The sequence below is a fragment of the Pogona vitticeps genome, chromosome 13 (assembly GCF_051106095.1).
Source record: "Pogona vitticeps strain Pit_001003342236 chromosome 13, PviZW2.1, whole genome shotgun sequence".
Lineage (NCBI taxonomy): Eukaryota > Metazoa > Chordata > Lepidosauria > Squamata > Agamidae > Pogona > Pogona vitticeps.
In genome coordinates this window covers 13,696,705-13,721,980 of record NC_135795.1, presented here as the reverse complement: position 1 = coordinate 13,721,980, position 25,276 = coordinate 13,696,705, and the positions used below count along the sequence as shown (strand labels likewise).

Here is a 25,276-nt window from a genome sequence, read left to right as displayed (position 1 = left end):
TGTGTTCTGAAAACCCCTCTGTAGACTCAATATTTTTGACTGCAGCTAAAAGAATTCTGGCTGGGGGAATCTGTAGTGAAATCTGGCAACTTTAGTGAAAAAAATCTGGAAGCCCCATGCCTAATGAAGATCTAAGCATATGGGCAACTGAAGGCCCCATTTTTATGTTGATCATTCCTCCTCAAACATGTGTCACTTAGCTGGGAGAGAAGCCCACAAAACATAAATTGATCCCTCCTCTACACATCCGTTCCTTATCCCTGCACATTATAGAGGATTCCCACTGCCCATGGGATGCCTGAAAAACCAGAAGTGATGTTTCATATGCTGTGGAATACCACATAAGTATCACTCCCATCTAAAAAGACATCACAAGTGCTCTTACAATGTTATTAAAACTTCTGGGACACCTTATTATTTACTAATGGGAGGGGTCCTCAACAGAGATGGGGCAGGCCCTCACTGACTACTGTAATGGAGGACAGAAGAACAGAAAAACATTGAGAAAGATACAGCATCGATGCTAAAAATGGTCACTAAAATACATCAGTAACATCAAGAATAAATCTTTTACCAGCTTCAAAGATTAACATACTTTTTAAAAAATTTGAAATAACTTCTCTGCCTGAACAAACCAATGCTGACATTCACATTAAGAATAATTAATCTGACTGAATGGCTACACAAAAATCAATTTCCTTCAAAAGGGAACCAGTTAGCTGGGATAGAAGCTCACAAACATATAAATATTTATCTATCTTCTCTACCAATCCCTGAAGGACACAGAAAATCCTTCAACTATCCCTTTACAAAATTCTGAAACACCAGCTCATTGTGATGTGGACTCTCAAAGGTTATGCTTATGAAAAGCAACCTTTGATATTTTCTATCAAAATCGACCCCACCATATGCTGCAGGCATCATATATAGTCCCGGAGTTGGATCATCTGCCTATCATCTAAGGGTTAGTCTAAGTACAGAAAGAAGGAAAGGGTAGGTGGGAAGAATAATTAGAACGATTAACTGTGATGTGATGAACATGAATAAAAAACCTTGTGTGTCATAGTTCTCCCCAGGAAGATGTATCTCACCACAAGGAACCCTCTTATTAATATACTGCTAAGGGAGGATAAGCCTACAGTACTTAACCAGTTTGTTCTCTGGTTGCTGAATGAATTCTTTCAATTGCTTTACAGTAGCCAGTCTTCGGTCTCTGTCATCTTCCCGAGTAATCCTCCGAAGAAGATTTGACAGTCGAGACTCGTCCGAGTAAGACAATGATCGCTCTAGAAATGGAGATATTAACACAAATGTGCATGTTTCTTTCCAAATATCAAATTTAATTACATGTAACAATGAAATAACGTAACCTGATATGAAGAAGCAACATACATCCACAGATTTTCTTCAGAACTAGTGGACAAAAAACTTGGAGCTGCTCTGCTACAAGGCTTTTACTCTGAAGCAGTAACTGTTCAAGGGCCAATGTTATCATTGAAAAGCCTCTTATTACAATACTTCTTCGATTTAAGGCAAACCCAATTTATTAAAAACTATGGTTTAAATAAGAGACTTTACATGTTTTGTAACTCACAAATACCATTTCTAGCAGATGTCCCTGGTTCCTACTGTAATAATGTGAAAGTCATTGCCACTAGAGAAAAATTATACAAATTGACATAATTCATACCCTGTGTTTTCCTCATGTCTTTTGTGACTAAAGCACGATTTCCATGCTGAATACTGGTAAAATCAGAATTGGTCACATTGTTAACTCTCAGCTCTTGCCCCAACGACTTCCGACCATAAGTAGTTTCCCCAGATCCTCCATTGACACTGTAGCCACCTAGAGATAAAGGTATTGGAGTCATAATAATGTATCTGGTAGTCATGCACCATGCCACAGACTTCAGGCTTAATTACTGAATATGAAAGAAGTCCACTGTGCTTCGAAACAAAAACCACCCTGATTATCCTAGCTTTCTTCATTTAGGTATACTACATGGCACATTCTGCTGGTGCTATAGTAGAAAAGACAGAAACCAGAAGTCCTTGCTGATGTACTATGAGCATCACTTTCCTGCTTTTATCTAAGTCATATGTAATGATGTTGAATAAAAAAAGCATAAAAGCAGCCAGAAGAGGAATGGCCAATTGGGTATGGGGAGTGGTAAATGCTTCCTTGCAGCAGGGTAGGATCCCTGCTTGCTTAAAGGAGGCAGTAATAAGACTGCTATTGAAGAAGCCCTCCCCGGATCCCAGTGTACTGGATAACTATTGGCCAGTCTCAAACATCCCATTCCTGGGCAAGGTACTGGAGCATGTGATGGTTTCTCAGCTCCAGGAATTCATGGAGGAAACAGATTATCTAGACCACACCTGGGCAAAGTGCGGCCCGAGGGCCACATACGGCCCATGAGCCGCTCCTGTCCAGCCAGCGGACAGTTCTGAACATCAAAACCATTTATAGCTTTTTGTCTAAAGATGATCAGTTGCCTATCTTTAACATACCGCAAAAAAACTCTTTAGTATTTGTGAAGATTAACAAGTTTAAAATAAAAACAATCATAACATCACTGTTTCATTTTATTTTTAAGTAAAGTTGGTTCAGCCCCCAAACACAGTTCAGATTTTTCATGTGCCCCTCGCATAGAAATTAACTGCCCACCTCTGATCTAGACCCATTTCAGTCTGGTTTCAGGCCTGGCTATGGGACTGAAAGACATTTGGTCGCCTTGGTGAATGACCTACGCTGGGAACTGGACAGGGTGTGTGTGTCCCTGTTGGTTCTGCTGGAGCTCTCAGCAGCTTTCGATACCATCGACCATGGTATCCTTCTGGGCCATCTCTCTGGGATGGGACTCAGAAGCACTGTGTTATAGTGGCTCCAGTCCTTTCTGGAGAACTCAGAAGGTGGTGCTGAGTGACTCCTACTCAATGCCCTGGCCAATGGCCTGTGCCATTCCTCAGGGTTCTGCTTTCTCACCCATGCTTTTTAACATCTACATGAAAATGCTGGGAGAGGTTGTCCGGAGTTTTGGGGTATATGTATGACACCCAACTCTATCTCTCCTTTCCACCTAATTCCAGGGAAGCTGTCTTGATTCTAAACCAGTGCTTGGCATCAGTAACGGACTGCATGGGGGCAAACAAAATGAAATTTAATCCAGACAAGACAGAGGTGCTCCTGGTTAGTCAGAAGGCAGATGGGGGAATAGGGACACTACCAGGGCTGGATGGGGTTACACTCCCCTTGAAAACACAGGTCCGCAGCTTGGGTGTACTCCTGGATTCATCCCTAAGTTTTGATGCCCAGGTCTCAGAGGTGACCAGGAGTGCATTTGCACAGCTAAAGCTGGTGCGCCAGCTGTTCCCATTCCTTGAGATGTCAGATCTCGCTACAGTGACACATGCCTTAGTTACATCCCATTTGGATTACTGTAAGGCATTCTATGTGGGGCTGCCTTTGAAGACGGTTCAGAAACTTCAGCTGGTGCAAAACTCTGCAGCCAGACTACTGGCTGAGGCCAGCTACAGGGAGCATATAACACATCTGTTACAAGAACTGCATTGGCTACCAGTCCATTCCAGGGCCCAATTCAAAGTGCTGGTCATTACCTATAAAGCTCTATACAGGGGTCCAGGCTACCTGAAGCACCGTATCTCTTTATATGCACCTTCTCAACAATTAAGATCAGCAGAGGAGACCCTTCTCTCGGTCCCATTGCCAGGACAAGCACAGCGGATGGGGACATGGGAGAAGGCCTTCTCTGTGACAACTCCCACGCTATGGAATGCTCTCCCTCCGGAGATCAGTACGGCCCCTTTTACCCTTTTGAAAAAAGCTGAAGACTCACCTCTTCAGGCAGGCTTTTAACAATTATAACTTAATCCCTGAACCCATTTCAGCAGAAATTTTAATCTCTTATGTTTTCATGTTTTAATTTATCTTTAAATATTTAACTTATTGTGTTTTTAAACTGTATGAATTTTAGTGTTGTGAGCCGCTCTGGGTCCCTTGTTTGGAGAAATTTATTTATTTTATAAATAAAACTAATTAATAAAAAGAATACTGGACTTAAGACAGGATATTGTGACATCCCATGTGCCACTACATAAACACTGCCTGTATTTGACAGAAGGCAAAGGATACTATAGCATAATATGGAGATACAATGTACTGGTGGTAGTATTCAGTAGGAGACTGTATGAACATTCTAACATCCGCTATAACATGATAGTATTTTCTGTCTCAAATAGGGAGAGGAAGAGAAGGTGCATAAAAGGTCACTGAAAAAGACACTGGTGTTACAAAATGCATTACTCTGCTTTATATTATAAATCAGCAGGTTAACTTGAAGTAAAACACAAATTCTAGCACATCAACATACTAGAATACAAAAGCAAATGAGCCATCTAATGAATTCCAGTTCTTGTAAAATGGATCTTCTGAACACACATTTCAACAAACCACCAAAAATCTGAAAAGTAATGACACTATTATGTACAAATTCCCAAAAGTGATAGAATAGAAAAGGACGTTACTCACCTGTAAATTAAGTTCTTTGAATGGTCCTCCATGTAGTCACACAAAAAAAGTGTTCTGCACCTATGCAGATAATCCTTCAGAATGTTCCAGAACCTTAGACTCATGTTCCTTCCTAACGTTTATAACATAAACCCAAGTGAATATTCCTCAGTCTTGTTGGGTACACCATAGAGATGTCATTGTAGAATTGGCAGAACAGCAGTGGGGAGGGCAGGTTGTATGAATACACAGAGGACCAACCAAAGAACTAATGTTACAGGGGACTAACCTGTCCTCCTTCTTTGTTGCTTCGATGTATGCACACAAAGAAGGGTGACTAGCAAACTTTGTCTTGGTAGAGAGCGTCATGCCAGTATAGAAGACAGAATGATCCTACAAAATGAGGCATCTTTCTGAGCACACGGATTCAATTTATAATACAGTGGTGCCTCGCTTAACGATTTTAATTGGTTCCAAAAAAACATCGCTATGCGAAAACATCGCTAAGCGAAACACGTTTTCCCATAGAGATGCATTGAAAACCAGATAATCTGTTCCAATAGGAACGGATTGCCGTCCTTAAGCAAAAATCGCCACAGGAAACATCGCTAAGCGATACAATGTTTCCCCCACTGGAATGCATTGAAGCCTATTCAATGCATTTCAATGGTTTTGTGATGTCCGTGTGCAAACTTAATTTGGCTTTGTTCTGACTCTTCGTTAATTTTTGGTGAATTTCCCCCCCATTGAAATGCATTGAACCCAAGTTTGACAGCTGTCAAACGGGCACTTCAATGCATTCCAATGGGGGAGAAAAAATTCACCAAAAATTAACGAAGACTCAGAATAAAGCCATATTAAGTTTGCACACATTTTACAAGGTGCTCTAACGAATCCAAGCATTAAAAACAGTTTTTGAACATTTTAAGACACTTTGAAAATTGCGAAAACTGGCATCGTTAAGCGAAACAGGGAACCCAAAATGCATTCGCTATGCGAAGCATGGTCCCGAAATCGCTAAGCGAAAATCGCCCATAGGAAACATCATTAAACGATGCGGAAAATTCTTTTTAAAAAACCATTGTTAAGCGAATACATCATTAAACGAAGCAATCGCTAAGTGAGGCACCACTGTATAGTGCAAAAGTCAGAGGTTGCGACCAAGTAGCTGCCTTACATAAACTTTAGATGTCTTTTCCTCTTATGAAAGCCATACAGGATGATATTGATCGTGTTGAGTGACCTCTTATTTGTGATGGGAATTCCACTTTTGCAATAGCATAAGATAACTTGATAGTTTCAACCATCCATCTTGAAAAAGGCGGAGAGGAAACGGTAGCCTTTGTTAGGACCTTGATAACAGAAAAATAATCTGGGTGTTTTCTTGAATTCTTTGGTTTATGAGAGGTAGAATGCTAACATTCTCTGGTAATTTAGTGTGTGTAACACTCTTTCCAACACTGGGAAAGGATACAAGTTGGAAAAACTAAAGGTTGGGAAATGTGGAATGAGACGACCATCAGAAGAAATGGAATGTCAGTATATAAGGTCATCTTGTCCTTATGAAATTGAATGTAACGAGGGTCACGCCACTCCCAAAGTTGAATTATAGAATGTATGTAGGGATTTTCTGCTACCCTGCTTGTTTAGATAATACATTACAGTTGTATTGTCCATGGCAATCTGGACAGTCTTGCCAGAAAGATTTTTGAATACTTTCAGCACTTTATGTATTGCAAGGAGTTCAAGGAAACTGATGTGATGTGTCCATTTGTACAGGGACCACAGAGTGTGTATGTCCTTTTCGAGGCAATGTCCATGCCCCCATGTTGCTGGGATCAGTGACTACCATTGTGTCTGGTTGTGGTTGCCAAAAGGGTATTCCGATTGTTAGGTTGTGCCTGTTTGGCCACCATATAAGTTTTTTCCGGAAGTGTGGAGGGAAAGCCAATCTTTTAGAACTGGGAATTCTTCTGGTAATCATAGTTTATGTGGAGTCTCATTCATAGTCTGGCATGTCAAACCACTGCTGTGGGTGAGTTAATGGGACCTAAAAGGTTTTGAATAGAATTGATTGTGGGCTCTGTGGACGCAGATGTTTGCATGGCATTGTAGATGTGCTTGTTCACTCTGCTCCCGAGGCAAGTAACACCGTGCAGTTTTTGAGCTGGCAATGGATCCTATGTAGTGGATTACTTGGCAGAGAACTAACTGCATTTTTTTCATAGTGATGTTTAGACCAAGTCAGTAATTGAGATGAACTGATGATATGTCCCCACAATGGCCTGACAGTTGTATATTTCCATGTGGAGGGGGGCAGAAGAATAGATTTTTCATCCCCTCTCTATTCATGGGTGTCATCTGAGGTCCACTTCTGTGTGAGTGGTCTCTACTATAATGGAATTTGGTGCTGGATGCTTAAAGAAGAAATTTACATTGTACTCTGTAGATGTTTTCTATTCTCTTAGAGTTTGGTGGTATGGTAGATGGCTTCTTCCAGGACTGATTAACGAGATTAGTTAGTGTTCGCAGCACTGCTAATTTTATTGGGAGCTTAGCAGTCTTTTGCACTCTAGCAAAGATAGTGTCCTTTGCAGAAGATGCAGGTTTAATTATTTTTAGCTGTAGAGATTTAGGCACCCTTTCCACTAGATTATCATCTGATGCAATATCCTTTGCTGAAGATGGGTGGGGAGTGTTTGGGGAATTTTATGTGTGTGCATGTGTCTGGTCTCTGGGTGTCTGTGAATTTCGTTGTATGTGTATATACTTACAATGACAATAAATTATTATTATTATTATTATTATTATTATTATTATTATTATTATTATTATTATTATTATTATTATTATTATTATTATTATTATTATTATTATTATTATTATTAAGACAGAGAGGAGTGCTATCCTATACCACACAGTCTGGAGAGGATGAGACATGTGCTTGTTTATCTGTTACAAGTATGACTGGGATTTCATGCTCACTTGTCAGTGGAGGAGCAGTTGGCTCTGACATTGTCTAAAGCAGTGGAGGCAAACTTTTTTCGGCTCAAGTGCCCAAAATGAGGGGGTGGGGAAGAAACCAGTGGCTGCCGTGCCGCCCGGAAGACCAGAACTGGAACAGGAAGTGGCAGTTTCAGGGGGAATCATGGGGACAGATGGGAAGTTAAAGGGGGAATCATGGGGACGGACAGGAAGTTAAAGGGGGAATCATGGGGACGGACAGGAAGTTAAAGGGAGAATCATGGGGATGGACAAGAAGTTAAAGGACCCGGAACAAGAAGAGAAAGGGGGAATCCCAGCCACTTCAAAAGGTTTGCTGGGTGCCAGAAGAAAGGGCTTCGCGTGCCAGCTGTGGCACACACATGCCATAGGTTCGCAATCGCTGGTCTAGAACTACATCAATGGAAAGGTAAGTGCAAAATTCGGGCCCAGTGGTGTTTTGGAGGACTTTTTTCATTTCCTAACCTGTGCGTCAGACTTTGATTTCAAAGCTTCCGATTTGGAGGCTACCTTGGATATCAAAGACTGTACACCTGATTCTGGGGGAGGAGGGGAGAGCTGCCATTTCAAACCCGTCATTACCGAGTGAAGAGTTTAGGCAGAATTCTTCATCAGGACTGTGGAAAAAGAGGTTGAAGATTTAAGGGATTCTTCCTTTAAAGAAAATACAGGAGATTTACTGTTAAGATGACACACAAAACTGCAGAACAAGTCCAGGATGTCTCTCTCGTGTGGCAGACAAAAAAGGACTTAGGAATATGGGCAGTGTATACAATATAAACCTTAGGAAGGAACATGAGGCTAAGGCTCTGAAGGATTGTCTGTGCAGGAAGAGAACAGCCTTTTTGTGTGCATACATATTGGCCACAAAGAAGAATTTGTATTTACTTGCAAATTTTCTTTTTATGTACAGGACAGTTGGTGTAATCTCTGTACTCACTATCTGTCAACATCCATTCCCTATGCCAACAGAAAGAAAGAAAGGCTGGACTAGGGAGGACTCTTTTTTTACTCAGAGCCAGTAGCTAACAATAAAAACAAAGACTCAGACATTTCAGAACTAATCCAGTTCCTTGCACCAGATCAAAGCAAAGCAGATTCTGGACTACTCCCTTACAATGAAGTAGACAGAAGAAATACAGATAAGCTCAGATTTGCCATTCTCTCTGTTTCCAAGCAAACATTCAGACTCTATGATGCTGGATAGCTCAGGAGTTTAGGTATCTAGCTGCAGAGCCAGAGGTTGGGAGTTCGATTCCCCATCATGCCTCCTTGATAAGGGCTGTACTCAACAATCCCTTCCTGCCCTGCAGTTCTAAGAGTGCTGCAGCTGTTGTGTATTAAACCCCTTTTCATCACATAAACAAAAACAAACAAACAAACAAACAAGGACAATCCAGTATCAGAGGGCCTGGTTAACCTGACCCAATCAACATGCTGTAAAAGAAAGAACCTTTGATTTGAACTTGAGAGTGTTACCAGAAAGAAGTTCAGGTTGTAAGGCTCAGAGACAGGAAACCATGGGCTCTGGATAATGCAATCAATTCCTTCAGACCTAGGAGCCTGACTTTGAAAGTTCAGTCCCACAGTTGTTAATCAGACAACCTAAAGCAACACTAATACATGATTGCTTTAAGGTAAGCAGGTGATAAGACATCGCTGTAAGATGGGATCAAAAATGAATGTTAGTACTGCATCTAGGCTGAGAGAAAACATAAGCTGAACCCAGCAGGCCCAAAGGACAGGTTCTTCTGGACTTATTTAACTCAGAAAAAAGGTACCTACCCTGTTTCCCCAAAAATAAAACCTGACCTGAAAATAAGCCCTAGTATGATTTTTCAGGATGCTGGTAATATAAGCCCTATCTCCAAAATAAGCTTCAAACCAACATGTCCAAGAATATACAATTTACGAATAAAAGGATGTATAGCAAAGATACCTTCACTTATATGATGCCAAACTTGACAGTATTCCATCTACCTGCCTGTTGTTTAAAATAAAAAATAACCAATTAAGAAAATCACATTGAAAAGGGAATCATTGAAAATTGATTCAGCATATTAGATAGCATTATCTCTGACACTGCAGAATAACCACAGCATCTAGACAATGAATCAATTCATCTTCCATACCCAGAAGCATTCGTTTTTATATAAGATAAATATGTACCTTTTTCTTCATTCTGCACATCAGTGGAGACTCTGATATCATCATGTCTATGTCGGGACACCACAGCTGAGTTAGAGGATTGTAATCCATAGGATGAAGAACTACTCCGTTCTCTGGATGAAGAGTATTTTAAATTCTCTTGGTCAGCTGATGGATTTTCAGTTCTGCAAGAAAAAAAATAATTTAGGTGCTCCACCGGAGAAGTCAAGTATACCTTTAATATTCTCAGTATATTCTTGATACAAGACTTTGACTCATAGAAGGGTAGTCTCTGAAACAGGCTAGGAAGGCATTTCTGATTTTTAGGAGACAGTTGCAGATATTCTAAATAGGTTCCAGAATGCCTCAAACCACAAAATTTATTCTACATCAATCAGTTGGTCATTCAACACACCTACAACTGAAAGACAACAGGTGCACTCATATATTAATCTAACAAATCAATTAATGAGACCCAGATTAATATAATTTTGTAATTTTAGGTCACATCCTAAATGGATGTCAAAGGTGTAATGCATCTCAACTAAAAATCCTACAGTTTTGCTTGAAGTTCTAACATTGTAACTTTCACCTCCTAGCCTTTCCTCAAGAAATCTCAAACATTTCCATGGTAGTATGCCCAGCGCGCGCGCGCGCGCACGCACGCACGCACGCACGCACGCACGCACGCACACACACACACACACACACACACACACACACAGAGTCCTAAAAGACACACACACACACACAGAGAGAGTCCTAAAAGACACAGGAATTTAGTAGGGAGAAAAATACCTCATGGCACATCCTACAAAATAGCATACTGGACATATACAATAATAGAATAAAACCAAGCATATATTATCTACAAAAAGTATGTGAGTTTTATCAAAATTTCTACTTCTATACACAACATGTTCATATTGGCATTACCTCCCTCTGTAATCCATTCATGGATCTGGAGAACAAGGAAATTACAAAAGAAGCAGTCTTGTGGGATGTGCAATGCAAAGAAAAACAGATATCCACTAAGTCCCAATATTTCAAAGGTGTTAAATGGACCTATTTTATTACTGATTGTCCTAAACATGTGAACAAGATCTACCCAATGCACAAGGTATTATTCTGTTATCATGTAGCAACTGAAGATCCTTTTTATTTCCCACAAAACAGACAATGCTAGCTTACATACGACCTTAAATATTTAAATTGGAAGAGATATTTCTACTAAACATTAGGCAGAATTTTCCAGCTGTAAATACTGTTTCTTAATGGAATTTAATACCACAAAGGTGATGGACTCATCATCTTCACTGGAGATTTTTAAACACAGATTGCATGGTCATCTGTCAGGGATGCTTTAGCTGAGCATTTCCTGTTTTGTCAGGAGATCGTTGTCAATGATCCCTGCATTCCCTTCATGCTTTACCCTTCTATGAATTTATGTACCACCTTAATGTTGGCACGTGTACACGCACAACCTATACAAACTAGCAGACATCACCAGCTTTGTCTGTTATTTCTACTGAAAGGTGCAAGTTTTATAAGTAGCCCTGTGCTCTATATGAAACAATACTGTTGGACCTGAAAAGCTATGTACAGAAACAATGCAGATGTTTGTTTTTTGGAAATTGGAAAATTACAGTCAAACATTCACTACTCATTGGTTATGAAGAACAACACAAAAGGTTAGAGCTTCTTAATCCTCTTCCAGTTCAAAGGATCACAAAAGTATTTAAATCATGCCTCCCAAAAACCCAATTATTAATACAGTATCTATCACAGAGAATGAGAACATACACATGCACAAAACAGAGGAAATCTTTTCAAATACTGTATTACACAATTTCATAAAATAGCAAGAGCCTTAAGAAACCTAATGTACATTAAATGTGTGCACATTTTTCCTTGTTCATTTAAAACAATGAGACAAATATTTGCTTAAACTTTACTCATTTTCCTTCTCACAAAAATGTAACAATATTAGAAAGACTGGACTCTCCTGGACCCGTTATACTAAGGCTTCTTAAGCTCCTCACGTATATGTTGACTGACAGTCAAGTATAAAAATGTTCTGGTAAAAGTAAGAAACCTCTTCTCATCAGGGTGGATACAAATCAATAATTTTGTAAAAAACAAACAAACAAACCCCACAAGATTTTTAAAATGTAAAGCAATTTTTATATAAGTTGGAGTTTATGAGGAAATACCTATCTAAAAAATGTAAACTACATTATAGTCCAAAGGTTATTCAAAATGAAATAAGGATTAATTTTAGTTATGTTGCATGAGGTGTATATTCATGCAATGTTTAAATTTTTTGGTAAATGAATTCCATTAATCTATTCACAATGTCATGCTCTGTAAGATCACTGGACATTTTTTATCCAGAATATACAATATTATCACAGAGGCTTGGTTTTACACTTCTCAAAACTGAATCTGTGTCAGCAGAGATCACATGTCTCTTTACAGCAAAAATATTACAAAATAAACATACAGGGTTGAGAAAAATACCTTAATTCCATTGTTCCTTTGCAAATTCTCGGTACACCTCAAAAAATTCATGAATAGAAGATTGTTGGAAGTGGAACAGATCTCCGCAAGAAGCTAAATACTTTATGAGCAGGGAGAAGCAAGCCCCCCCCCCAAAAGTGAAACCTTCTGAGCAGAATGCTTCACAGGTTTTGGGGTCTTGCTGTGTATAGCCTGAGGTTGATCATATTATTCTTTCCCTGGGGGAGAACACATATAAAGGCAGCAGGCCCTAAAAAGTTTGGGAATATTTTAATGAAGTTCCTCTACCTATGGATAAGGCAGGCATGTGTGAAAAATGCAAACACTGCAACAAAGAAATGCAAGACCTGGTGGCCCAAATGTAACATCCTAAGAATTATTGTAGTGACAAAAAGAAACATGTTTGAATAGGCAGAATCTTCAGGTTGGTAAATATTTTGATTTAATCATTTTTAAAGACTGCCAAATTATATTGTTATTAATATATTGTTACAGCATGTTACCGCCATACAGTTGTTACGAAGGAATAAAAAACTGAAACAAGCAAATATTCCATTTCTGGGCCGCACTGAATGGCAGTGAACAAAAAGAGTAACACTAAATATGCAGAAAAGCTATAAAAATAAAATAACAGCAAGCACTGATTTTTGTGTGTAGGGAAATGTAAAGGATTCTGGAAACTACCCTTCTTCAAGATCACCACCCTCCTGTTCTACAGTGTTAACTATCCAGGATAGTGTTTCAGTCATATCATATACATCATCACACATTCACAGTATATCACCTAAAAGAAAGAAAAAAGTGAAGTATCCAGGAAATACCATAGATAGGTTTGTGATAAAGCCAGCAGATTGGGGGGGGGGGGAGTTAATTGATGCAAAAATTGCCAAGCCGCCCAGAGTAGACTTTGTCTAACTGGGCGGTATATAAACCCAATAAATAAATAAATAAATAAATAAATAAATAAATAAATAAAGAAAGAAAGAAAGAAAGAAAGAAAGAAAGAAAGAAAGAAAGAAAGAAAGAAAGAAAGAAAGAAAGAAAGAAAGAAAGAAAGTAAGTTTGTTTACACAACAAACTCTTTTTTCTGTCCAATTGAAAACCCACATGTCATTAATATGGTTCATTCACTGAGACCAGGACACAGGCCACCCAGCAGAGCAGATGTTGCAGGGAAACTGCTGGATAAAGTGTATGACAAAGAAATGGAGCAATGTGCAACAGCTTCAGAGGGTAAAATTGTTACCTACGTCTTGATGAGTGGAGTAATCCCGCAATGATCCTGTCACACGTGCTTGTATAACAGAAGACAAGAATATCTTCCTTGCAGAAGTAATTGATACATTAGAAATGTGCACATACAGAATACTTACAAAAAGTGGCTACAAAAGCTATAACATGTGAACAAAAATTCAAACATCTAGAGTGCTGCAAATGTATCCAAGAAGAGCAGAAAGCAAATACAAAACTAATAACAAAGGCTTCAGTGTTCCAGAAATAAAAATTAATGTCACTGAAATTGCTAAATACTGTAGTTCCATAACAATCATTCAGCAGCAGCAGCTCTGAAAAGAATGGGTGGAACCAAGCTAACATTCTCACACAGTATTAGAAGGAACTCTCAGTGGACTGTTTTTAGCAATATATCAAAAACTGGCTTATTCTGATGACAGTTTCTGAGCAAAATCGAGGCAAATTAGATGCCACTGTCATGGCCAAAATCCTCAACGCTGACCTTAAGAGAAATGTTGTATGTATGCTGAGCATCCGGAAACCCAGTTCTGAAACTTTCAGCAGACAAAACAAAAACAAACACACACAAAAACCAGCTGTTTTATTGCTGATGGTGTTGAAATCTGGAAGGAACCATGTGAGCACTCAAAAACAGACCTATACACTGACAGAATTAAATTACAAGCATTAAAAAATCAAATGGGACAAGCACTGTCTCCAGCTCATTTTCTCACAAATATTGTCAATATCCAGTATCAGGATCAAACCTTGTGCTGAGGAAGAGGAGTTAGTTAGCTGTGACATAGGCTTTCAGTCACTATCCATCTGTAATGTCAACTATAATAAACTTCAGAGCTAAGAGGGAACCATTCAAGAAATATACGTTTGCTGATGATGTTTTAAAGAAAGTCACACCAGTGAACTGGTGGAAGTCACTTAAGAATTTGGATTTAGAGACTGTTGAAGTAATGAGTTCAGTTTTAACAGCAGTAGCTTATCTGCTGGCATAGAAAGAATGTTCTCTTCCTTTGGACTCATTCATTCTAAATTGAGAAATCATTTGGGATCCAATAAAGCAGGAAAGATTGTTTTTCTTTTCCAGATTATGAACAAACAAGAAGACAAAGATGAGTGAGCTACAAAGGACAGTTTGTTTGTTTGTTTGTGTTTATGTCTAGGACTTATATACTGCCCCATCAGTGCACAGCACTATTCTGGAAGACTTACATAAAACAGGAAAATCAATAAAATGTCTAAAAAATTGGCAGCACCCATGATGGTGCCAACTGGAGTGGAGGAGCAAGGGAGGAATATTCAAAACATAATGTTTTGAAAGGCCTCTCAAAAGAGAAGCATCTCCAGCAGCCGCTTAAAAGGGAGGGGGCCAGGTGTAGCTCCACCAGGAGGCAATTTCAAAGAGATGATGCCATCCCCGAGAAGGCCAAGCCTTCAGCATAACCACCCAGAACAATATAGCCTGAGGGTGTGGGAGGATGACCTTGGAGAGAGAAACTCAGACAGGTAAGGTCCCAAACCATGAAGTAAACATCAATACCTTGAACTTGCCCCAGGATGTGATTGGGAGCCAGTGCAAGTGAGTCAGTACTGGGGAGGTGTGGTCAAATCTACTCACATCTGCCACCAGCCTGGCTGCCACATTTTGGACCCTATGGAGTCTCCAGGTCAAACTCAAGGGAAGCCCCACATAGAGAGTATTGCAGTAGTCAATCCTGGGGGACCATAAATGCATGCACCAACATGCATTTTTCTCCCTCATCTAGGTGGGGCAGAGCTGGGCAATGAGTTTCAGTTGCTTAAAGGCTGACCTGGACATGACGCCAATCTGGGAGTCACAGGAAGGAGCCAGGCCCCAGATAATCCCCAGATTCTGAACTCAGTCCCTAAGTGTTAGGTGTCCATCATCAAACCCAGGGAGGATAGCCCTTAACCTGTCAGAGTGACACCCCTCCAGGAGGATTATCATCTTGTCCAGGTTTAGCCTGAGACTGTTGGCCCCTGTCCACTCCAGCACTGAAGCCAGACTCTGCTCCAATGACCAGAGAGCATCCATTGCAGCGGTGAGAAAGGAGAGATAGAGTTGTGTATCCTCACTGTACTGATGACACCACACCACAAATCTTCAGATGACTTCCCCTAGAGACTTCACATAGATGTTAAAGAGCACTGGGGAGACCAATGGCCCTAAAGAGCCCCAAGCAGCCGATAACCCCTTCCCAAACTGCATTCTCTGGAGACAGAGGAAGGATCGGTGCCCCCAATCCACACCTCCAAGATCTTGCCCAGGAGGATACAGTACTGTGAACAGTATGAAAAGCCACTGTGAAATCCAGGAGAACCAACAGGGTATGAGCTCCCCTGTCAACCTCCCATAAAAGATCATTCTGCATCACAATCATTACTATCTCGGTACTATGTTCTGCATCCAGACTCGAATGGATCAAAGTCAGATTTGGTAATTCCAAAATGGACCAGATAATTGTCTCCTTAACACACAAGGGAGGGGACTCCCTCAGTGAGGCATTCACAATGCTAACGGCAGGTTCTGAAGTGACATCACTAGCTGCTGGGCAAGGGTTAAGCAGGGTAGAGGTCTACAGAAAACTGGCCCAAATTAAACCAATAAGGCAAGAAGTGTCATAAATCTCAAGTGGAGCAACCATGCAAGATCCAGCTGGATTGCCTCAGTATCGAACAGCAAACTGTTCACTGTTGAAATCACCAGGACAAGGTTGAGACTGAATGGGTTAGTAAGGTTTCAAACCTTACTAACCAGAAAAGTTCCAATTGTTGGTTCATGGCCTCAGCCATCATCTTGATATTAAAGGCCCTTCTAGCCAATTTCAGGGTGTTAACATATCTTCCAGTCAAATCTGACCGGTCCTTCCTCCACCTGCTCTTTACCCATCTCCTAGCGAACTTCATACTTCGAGTCTCTTTTGTGAACTGGGGGAAGGTCAAGCTCTGAAGCAGAGAGAGTGTTTGGGAGTGGTCATGTCAACAGCCCTAGGCCACCTCCATATGCCACCTGGTGACCTGGACTTCAACAGGATTGCCAGCCATATCCACTGGATACACTCCCAAGGTGTCCCTAGACCTACCTGGGTCAAGAAGTCTCCAAGGGCAGACCATTTTGACAGATCCAGTTCCTTCATGTGTGAACTGGGCTGATAGTCTGAGTACTGTATATATATACAGTGGTGCATCGCATTACGACGTTAATTCGTTCCAGCGAAATCATTGTAGAATGAAAACGTCATAATCCAAAAATAAAAAGCCCACTGATACGCATTAAAACCCATTTAATGCCTTCCAATGGGCTGGAAACTCACCGTCCAGCGAAGATCCTCCATAGGGCGGCCATTTTTTGTGCCTGTGCAGTGAGGAGTCCATCCCAGAAAACAGCAGGGAGCCATTTTATTTACCCGCAGCCCTTTTGAAACCGCCAATCAGCTGGAGGAAAATCGTTGTTTTGCGAAGAATCGGTTCCCAAAGCAGGGAACCAATCATCGCAAAGCAAAAAAAACCCATTCAGACCATCGTTTTGCGATCGCAATTGCGATCACAAAAAGATTGTCGTAATGCGGTTTTGTCGTAATGCGGGGCAATCGTAAAGTGAGGCGCCACTGTAGATGGATGTTTAAGCAAATGTAAGAATACATATGATATGCTATTGTTTTGATGCTATTGTTTTATACATATAAAAATTTGTCATGTTGTGTCTTGTGCCTGAAGAAGTGGATTTTATCCATGAAAGCTCACATTAAAATATAAGTCTTTACGATCTTGTTTATTTGTTCTTTTATTTTTCTTTTGTTTTTGCTTTACTTATTTGCATAAACTAGCACAGTTACCTCTTCTAAAACTATAATTTAAAGGGTAACATATTTCTGCGCTATAGGAATTTGTGTGAATTCCAGCAGCTTTTGCAAATAACAAAACATACCAAAGTATATGAATAAGTCAAATTTACATTAGCAAATGTTCTAGCCAATGCCCTCAGTCAGCAACGGGCCACAACTACTTACTACGGCATTCATGTATACAATAGTACCTCAGTTTACGAATTTAATGTGTTTTACAGGAATTTACGTAAAGTGAAAAATTCGTAAACCAAAACGTGGATTGCCATAGGAATAGGGGCAGTTCTACAACCCTCCAGGCACAATGCATCCTGGGGAAACTTTCTTCGCAAACCAATAAATAAATAAATAAATAAATGAATAAATAAATAAATAAATAAATAAATAAATAAATAAATAAATAAATAAATAAATAAATAAATAAATAAATAAATAAATAAATAAACCGAGGCATTATTTTCAATGAATTTCCGTTAGTAAACTGAAAATTACGCAAACCGAGGCGTTCATAAACCGAGGTACTACTGTATTTAGCCAGTAATTCTTTTACCACATTGTTACTGTCAATTGGGGAAAAACCCTAAGTTTTAACACATACTTTTAAAACTTGTTTTACATCTCAGTGTCTCTAGTGTTGCAAGTGACCCTTACAGGACTGAGTACTCAAATCAACTGAAGTAGCAGTTGATTTGCTGGACTTGTCTTTAAAAAAGTATTGGGAAAAATGGAAAATATATGAGATGAGATCACAATCAAAGTACCTGTCTAATGTCCCTGGCTTTTATACGCAGAAACATGGACATATGGAGATATAAAGGCACACATTTTGTTTTACTACAAGAACAAGGTGAAAAGAAATGACAATAATGCACAGTTAGAAACCACACATTTCCAGTGATATCTAATTCTAATCACAGTTATCTCTGAATTTTTAACATAATGCTAGTATCAAATTAACTAAGCTAATATATCACTAAGATGTACGTATTGCACCAAACAAGCTTAAAAGCTTTTTATCTAACAATCTAAGATCAGTTCTATGCTCATTTTATACATGATATTTTCTTATCTATACACTATACTCTTCATTTAGTATACAACAGGAAGGAAAAACAGACTTTGGGTGGGAACATGAATCCACTATCTCTCATATTCTCAAAATAGAACAAAGGTCTATAAATCATATAAGGATTTATTTTTAAAATGTGTTAAAATGATATTAAAAATATTTAGAGCACTCACATGCCTGTTGCTACTATGTACTGTCAAGTCTCTCCTGATTTATGGTGACTCTATAAAGTTTTCCAGACATGTTAGATGTTCACTGTGACCCACCAATGAGTTTCCATGGCCAAGTAGAGATTTCAACCCGGGTGTCCTGAGTCCTTGTCTAACTCCATACCAGCTAAAGTACACTGGGTCTCCATAAATATGTCCATCAAGTCAAAACTCTCCTTCAGTATTTTAATTGCAACATATACACAAATTTTGTAAATCTTGTTACTACAAACATTTAAAAACTAGAATGTAATCTTACTTTAGTAACTAAGTTTCTCAAATTACTGTATATTGCTAACAGCCCGGTACTATGCAACCAAGAGTACTAATGACCAACTGACTTGCAAGTCTTTACCAAAAGTAAAGAAAGTCAACCCAGAGAAAAAGCCTGCTATTTTGGTTAGTCATGCATATTATTACTACAGATCCCAAACCAGAGACATCAAAAAGAAAAGAGAGGGACCAGGCGAGGTCTGCAATCCCTATGAATGCCACCCTAAGGAATCCATGAAAAGAACAAGAGTCCATAGCAGTAGTAGTACATTAATAAGCCCACTTTTTGAAGAAAAAAGTAGTAATTCTCTACCACTATATGCCATCTACTGTACTACTTTAAATATTTACTGAAATGTACCAACTCATTCAGTCTCTTCTTTCTCCTCTGTTCCATTCTTTACTTTTTACAACATCTAACATAGTTTGCTAACTTGACATAATGCTGCTTAACACCAGCCCAACTTACCACATATTCTGTTAAAAGCTGTTGCCACAAGAATTATATCAAGTCTCCAGTTAAGAGTTCTTATTCAAAAAAGGGACTTTTACTGTGGTCTTCCAGATGTTGCTGAACCTTGCTATCCACTAGCAAGTCTATTCAAAGAGGCATGATAGGAGTAGCAGCTCATCAACATCCGGATCCACAAAACGATGATTTGAAATTGTGAGTGTGCATGGGAGGCAAGAGTCTGAAGCTCCCACACAATTTTAAAACAGTTAGCCATGTGAATCTATCTCAGCATATGTAACAAAATCCAATGTAATCAACAACTTGAAATTTCAATCCCTGTCCTATTGTCACTCTGCAAGTTAGCTATGCCTGTATTCCATTTCATCTGCCTTCCACCCCAACAACCATGTACACTGCATATGTCTCTGACCAAAACACATTAGTCCAGGTATCTGAAAAACCAGGTGGGATTTCAATTGACTTCAATAAAGCACCATATTCTAGAAAACACATGTTTGAAATTCCTATAAATATATACTAGGAGGAAGCAAACGGATTTTTGAACTAGAAATATAATTTTATTAATCCAGAAAAAAAAATCAATAGCAAAATAAAAGCAAAATAAAACTGTAAGTAAAGTTCCTCAGCAACATACAGAAGAGCAGTTTAAAGTACTTCTAAAAGGTTTGCATAGCAAACACTGTGACCAAACATTCTTCTATCAATCTAGATCACAAGGGAAAAGAAAGAACATGTATAAAACCAATTGGCGGACAATCTAATTTGCTTTATGGTAAAGACTTCCCTGCAGCTGCTGAAAAGTAGAAAGCAAAAACAGTGCAACCCTCCCACCTCAAATGTCACTATGATAAATATACAGTACAGAGAGTCAGTATGCTGGCTAGAATGCTGAATTGGATTTTAGGAGACCCAGTCACTACTGAATCCAAAAACTAACAGGGTGACCTTGGACCAGTTGTCTGCTCAGTCTGACACACTGTAAAGGGATGTGAGGAAAAACGGGAGAAGAGAGCCATGCACATCATCAGGAGCTCATTGTCTACATCTAAATAAAATTAATGGCTGAAACCCTGTTGGCATAACTACATATGTAGAAGGGCAATTACAACATCCACAAGAGGAGCTTTTCAACACTGTATCTAAAGATCTCCCCCGTCTCTCCCAGTTTGTCCAACTTGAAAATGTTTCTTCATGTGGAAGCTGCCACTCACATAATGTAAAGCAGAAGTTTTTCATGACCAAAAATCTCCCCCACTAGCAGCATCAACTTTCAGCAATAAGACTTTCTCCTTCAATCCCATGATTTCCATGCATTGAAACTGATTACTCACAAGTCAAATAAGCCATTAGAAAGAAGGTAGTAGTCTTTATCTAAAATCTTCCCCTGCTACAGAAGTCATAACCCTGCCATAAGCATATTTATGCCAACTGGATTTCAGCCAATAATAAATTAAGGCATAAGAGAAGAAATAAACATTGGATTTTTCTGAAAGTTGTTTTTGAAGGATTAATGTCAAGAATGCAGCAATTTAGGAATGAAGAAGTGTGGACCAGGCTTTCAGTTCCAAACAACCAATATGAGGTACACTGACATGACAATATGAGATTTCCATCTTTCCTGTTCATTCTGTTCCTGTGTTTGTGACAGCAGCTTGACATTTAGTGAAGACATGGACAAAGCTTCTCCTCCTTTCTTCACCTCTAACAAAAGTTTAGCTAATGTCAGATTGCTATTATTTGTCAAGGCTAGCAAGTGAGAAACCACACTGCTCCTGTAAGCCTGAAATTCAGCCAATGTCATAACATGATTGCAAAATTTGAACATGGGTTATTGCCAGATCAATTACAGTACAATAGCTTTACACAAATAACTCTCTTCACATCACTATGATTTGCTAACACCAAATTCCCACTTAGACCACTCATATCAAGTGGAGAATTCCATGAAATGTTCTGGAGATTCCAGGAAGACGCCTTACACCAAACTAGATCTCTGGCCCATCTTATTCAGTACTATAAACAGAACTCAAGGATTTCAGCCAGAAGTCCTTCACACACCTAGGCAGAGATGCCAAGGATTAAACCTAAGAACTTCTGTATGAAAGTGAAGGTGAAATAGTGAACATTTTTATATAATCTATCCTCTCTTTTCATCATTCAAAAATATGCTATCATCACTCTGTCTTAAGCAGATACTGCTTACAAATTAATGCACATGTCTTTGCTGGTGTTTAGCAATATATCATGTTTTATACAAGAAACCTCACATCCTTGCACTGCACATATATGCACAGATCATCTTCATGCCCAGAATTTCTGTTCTTTAAAGGTACAGTACTATGCATACTCACTTCGGTATCATGACTATTTTGTAAATGCAGACCATGTTCATACATTATAACAAGTCATGATGTAGTTTGATGTGATGTGCAAATCCATCACAATAAACCAGTTTGTTAATCAGCCACAAATCATAAACTGAAACAATGGAGTACTGCTGGTATTTAAATGCTATTTAAACCAGCAACCATGGCTTGTATTCCCAATTCTGCACCCAGAATCAAAAGTTCATATAAAGGACAAGAGGGGGGAGAAGACAAGTTATGGTTTGTTTGGTTATATGTCATGCAATCTGTGGCTTCAGCAATAAACCATGGTTTATTGCAATATGTAAATACACACTAAAGAACATTAATTCTTTCCTAGACATTTCCATGCAGGCTGATCTGACCAAAGAGATTCAGTCACACACAAAGCCACAACATGGCTTCAGGTTTCCAGAGGTGAAATTGTAGTAATCTACCTGAACAAACCAACAAAGGTTCCTGATGCACTTTAAGACTAACATATTTTACTTCGCTAAGCTTTTGTGAGCTAAAGTTGGGGACCAACTATGCTAAGAAAGATTTAATTAGTCTTTAAAGTGTCAAAAGACTCTCCAAGGCTACAAGCAAGTCTTTGCTTTCAGAAAAGCCCAAATTCTTCTAAGGGTCCAACTACTATGCCTCTAATTCTGTCTACACACAGAGGCTTTGCAAAAGTGCTGTTCATACACATTGCCTGGAAAACTGCTTATCAGTTAGAAATCTCACAGGCCCTGCTCAAAGCACATACAGTGGACTCTCTACTTAAGGAATTAATCCGTATTGGAATGGTGGCTGCAAGTCGAAAAGTCTGTAAGTCGAATCTCCATTGACCTACAATGCACTGAAAACCGATTAATCCCATAACCAGTGGTTTTTATTCTATTTTTATTCCATTTTGGTTTTTTTCTGGTCTGTAAGTCGATTCTCTGGCTGCAAGTAGAATCTAAATTTTGCAGCCAGAGAAGTCTGTAACTCGAAAAGTCTGTAAGTCGAGCCGTCTGTAAGTCGAGGGTCCACTGTATTTGATGCACATGTACATCAAAAATACAGATTTATATTCCAATTAAAATAAGACAACAAAATATACAGATTTACCCATCCTGTAAGTGTTATTCCAACAATGTGTTCACCTTCATATGCTTCCATTTACACAGTATGCATTTTCCACAGAGCTATGGACACCACACATTTCATCTCATTCGGTACTCCTCACAACTAGGCGTAGTGGGATGGGCTAAGAGCACAAACTCTGGTGATCTTCATGGCCAAACAGAAAGTTGAATCCAATTTCCTCCTCTCGTATCCCACTATTCTAATAAGAACTGTTACTAAGAGCCAAGGAATTTTTTAAAAATTATAATTAATCCAAAGGGTCCAAGAAAAATGTTCAACAAAAAAGTTTGTGCCTGGGTTTCTTAGGAATCTTGCATGTCCTATAACTAATGTTTTATAAAATATATTGGGCTTTCTGTTCAGGAAAACACAGGGGCTTCATATTGGTCAAAAATTAAACTGGCCACGTCCAAGAATACCTAAAGCAGATACATGCATACTACCTCACATCATATAAAACTATTTCCCCTCTGCTGAGATATCTGGTACCTTCCATCAACATTATAGACAAAACAAAACCTTTATTATTTTATGCATTTGAAAACAACTGATGCAGTAACAAGATTAATAATAAACTATCTATAACATTCAAGTAATATGCATGAGTTTTTAAAATACTAATACAAACTTAGAAACCCAAACATGTTTCTATGACACCATTTGCTTTAACTTTTAAAAACAATGTTTCATGCTGTACATGCCCCCAAAAAGTAACATTGTTACCTATTTGAAAATGACAGAACATTAAGGGTACACATCCTAAAAAAGTAGAGACTCTTCATATAAAATTACCCAGGGACTACTAGAAAATTAAATGATTTATTGCAGTTCTATTTTTTAATTAATTCACCTCAATAAGAATTGTAGGAAATAACTGAAAACAAAATCTGCCAGCATCTTAACATTGTAAAAACATCACATTTAAGGATTCATGGCTTCAAATACTTTCCTTTCAGTTACTGCCAATTTAAAAAGCAAATATAACTTTGAATTTTCATTTGTTAGCCATGGAGCCATCCTGAAGTCCTTCACATCACCATACACCATGAATAACTTTCTCCCTTGTAGAAAAGGATTAACAAGAGAAAGTTGTTGCCACCAAGGGCAACAAAATCTTATTCCCATGGATCAAGGCACATAAAAACTGACTGGCAATCATAAATCCCAAGAAGTATTCATCAACATTTCAAATTTCCAGAAACATAGCCCTATTAGTGTGTAATAACAACAATTTATCTCACAGAACCTATGACATTTGTTATGCCTTAATTTTTTATTAGAATATAAGGTTTTGGACTCTAGAGTACATGCACTTTATCAGATACATACTGTAGTCTTCATTTATTTAAAATACTTCTATCCTGCCTTTCTCATTAAAAACAACCCATTTTCCATTATTGGCATCTGTACACCAACTACATACTTACACACTTTCACACATACATGTATGCACAAACTTGTTATCACACCAAGAAGAGGAAACTATCCCAAGGGCACCTAGCACAGTCTCCCAGCAAGACCCAGCTGCTCAATAATCCTTATTTTTCTTATACATGTCTTCCCCCAAAACCAGATTTGAAAAATTACGCCAAATTCCCAACACTCTTTTTCTCTCTCTATCCCCATAGGCCAAGAGAGAAGAAATTAGGATTTAAGGAACATCCAGGGCACAAAGTATATCATACCTGCCCCATGTGCCATGTTTCACAGAAACAGGAAGTGTGGAAACCAGCCTGGGGACACGCACACGTACCCGGAACTGATCTACCCGTCAGGACTCAACAAATTGAGGCAGAGTGAAGCGACACTTTTACATGGGTTTTATATATAAATACACACATCTACATTTCATATTTGTCTATTTATACACATACACAGAGAAAGAGAGACGCATGCCGCCTTAGATCCATACTCACACACTTACTTACATACATTACTCTCGAGAGAGACAAATAGAGGTGGTGGGTTAGAAAAAATCAAGAGGGCCTCCACAACCATTAAGGCGGACACATCCCACCCCCCACACCTGCACGCCCTCCTTTCTCTACAGGCCTCGGGAACCAGGAAGAAGAGGGTGGCGACGAAGGCGGGAGCACGTCCCCCCCCCGCAGAACTTGTCGCCCTTCCCCTCCTCCTCCTCCTCCTCCTCGGTAGGCCGCAAGGGAGGGCGCGCCGAGGAAAAGCTTCCCCGAGTCCGCCGCTTCCCTCCTCCGGGGCTCTCCCCTCGGCCACCGGCGGCAGGGCCCGACCCGTGCGCGCCTCCTTGGCAGTAGGCCCCAGAGAACCACCGGGCTCGAGCGAGCCTGAGGCGGAGAAGAAGGCCTCCTCCTTCTTCCAGCTACCCCCGAAGCCCCGGCGGGGGAGAAAGAGAGCGTGCCCGACTTCGCCGCCGCCGCCACCCCCCCCTTGTCTCTCTCTCTCTCACACACACACAGACACACATATACAGGCCGCCGCC

At 39.5% G+C, this 25,276-nt stretch overlaps 1 protein-coding gene across 1 annotated transcript in view; it reads right to left on the bottom strand.

Annotated features, from left to right (window-relative positions):
* Nucleotides 1-25,276, bottom strand: part of SMG1 (SMG1 nonsense mediated mRNA decay associated PI3K related kinase) — a 118,174-nt gene that overhangs the window by 92,652 nt on the left and 246 nt on the right. Inside the window, exons 2-4 of the mRNA XM_020802964.3 lie at nt 9,701-9,864; nt 1,691-1,846; nt 1,150-1,286 (exon numbers count right to left, since the gene is read on the bottom strand). Of these exons, the coding sequence (XP_020658623.3) occupies nt 1,150-1,286; nt 1,691-1,846; nt 9,701-9,864 (457 nt within the window). The remainder of the gene's footprint in view (nt 1-1,149; nt 1,287-1,690; nt 1,847-9,700; nt 9,865-25,276) is intronic.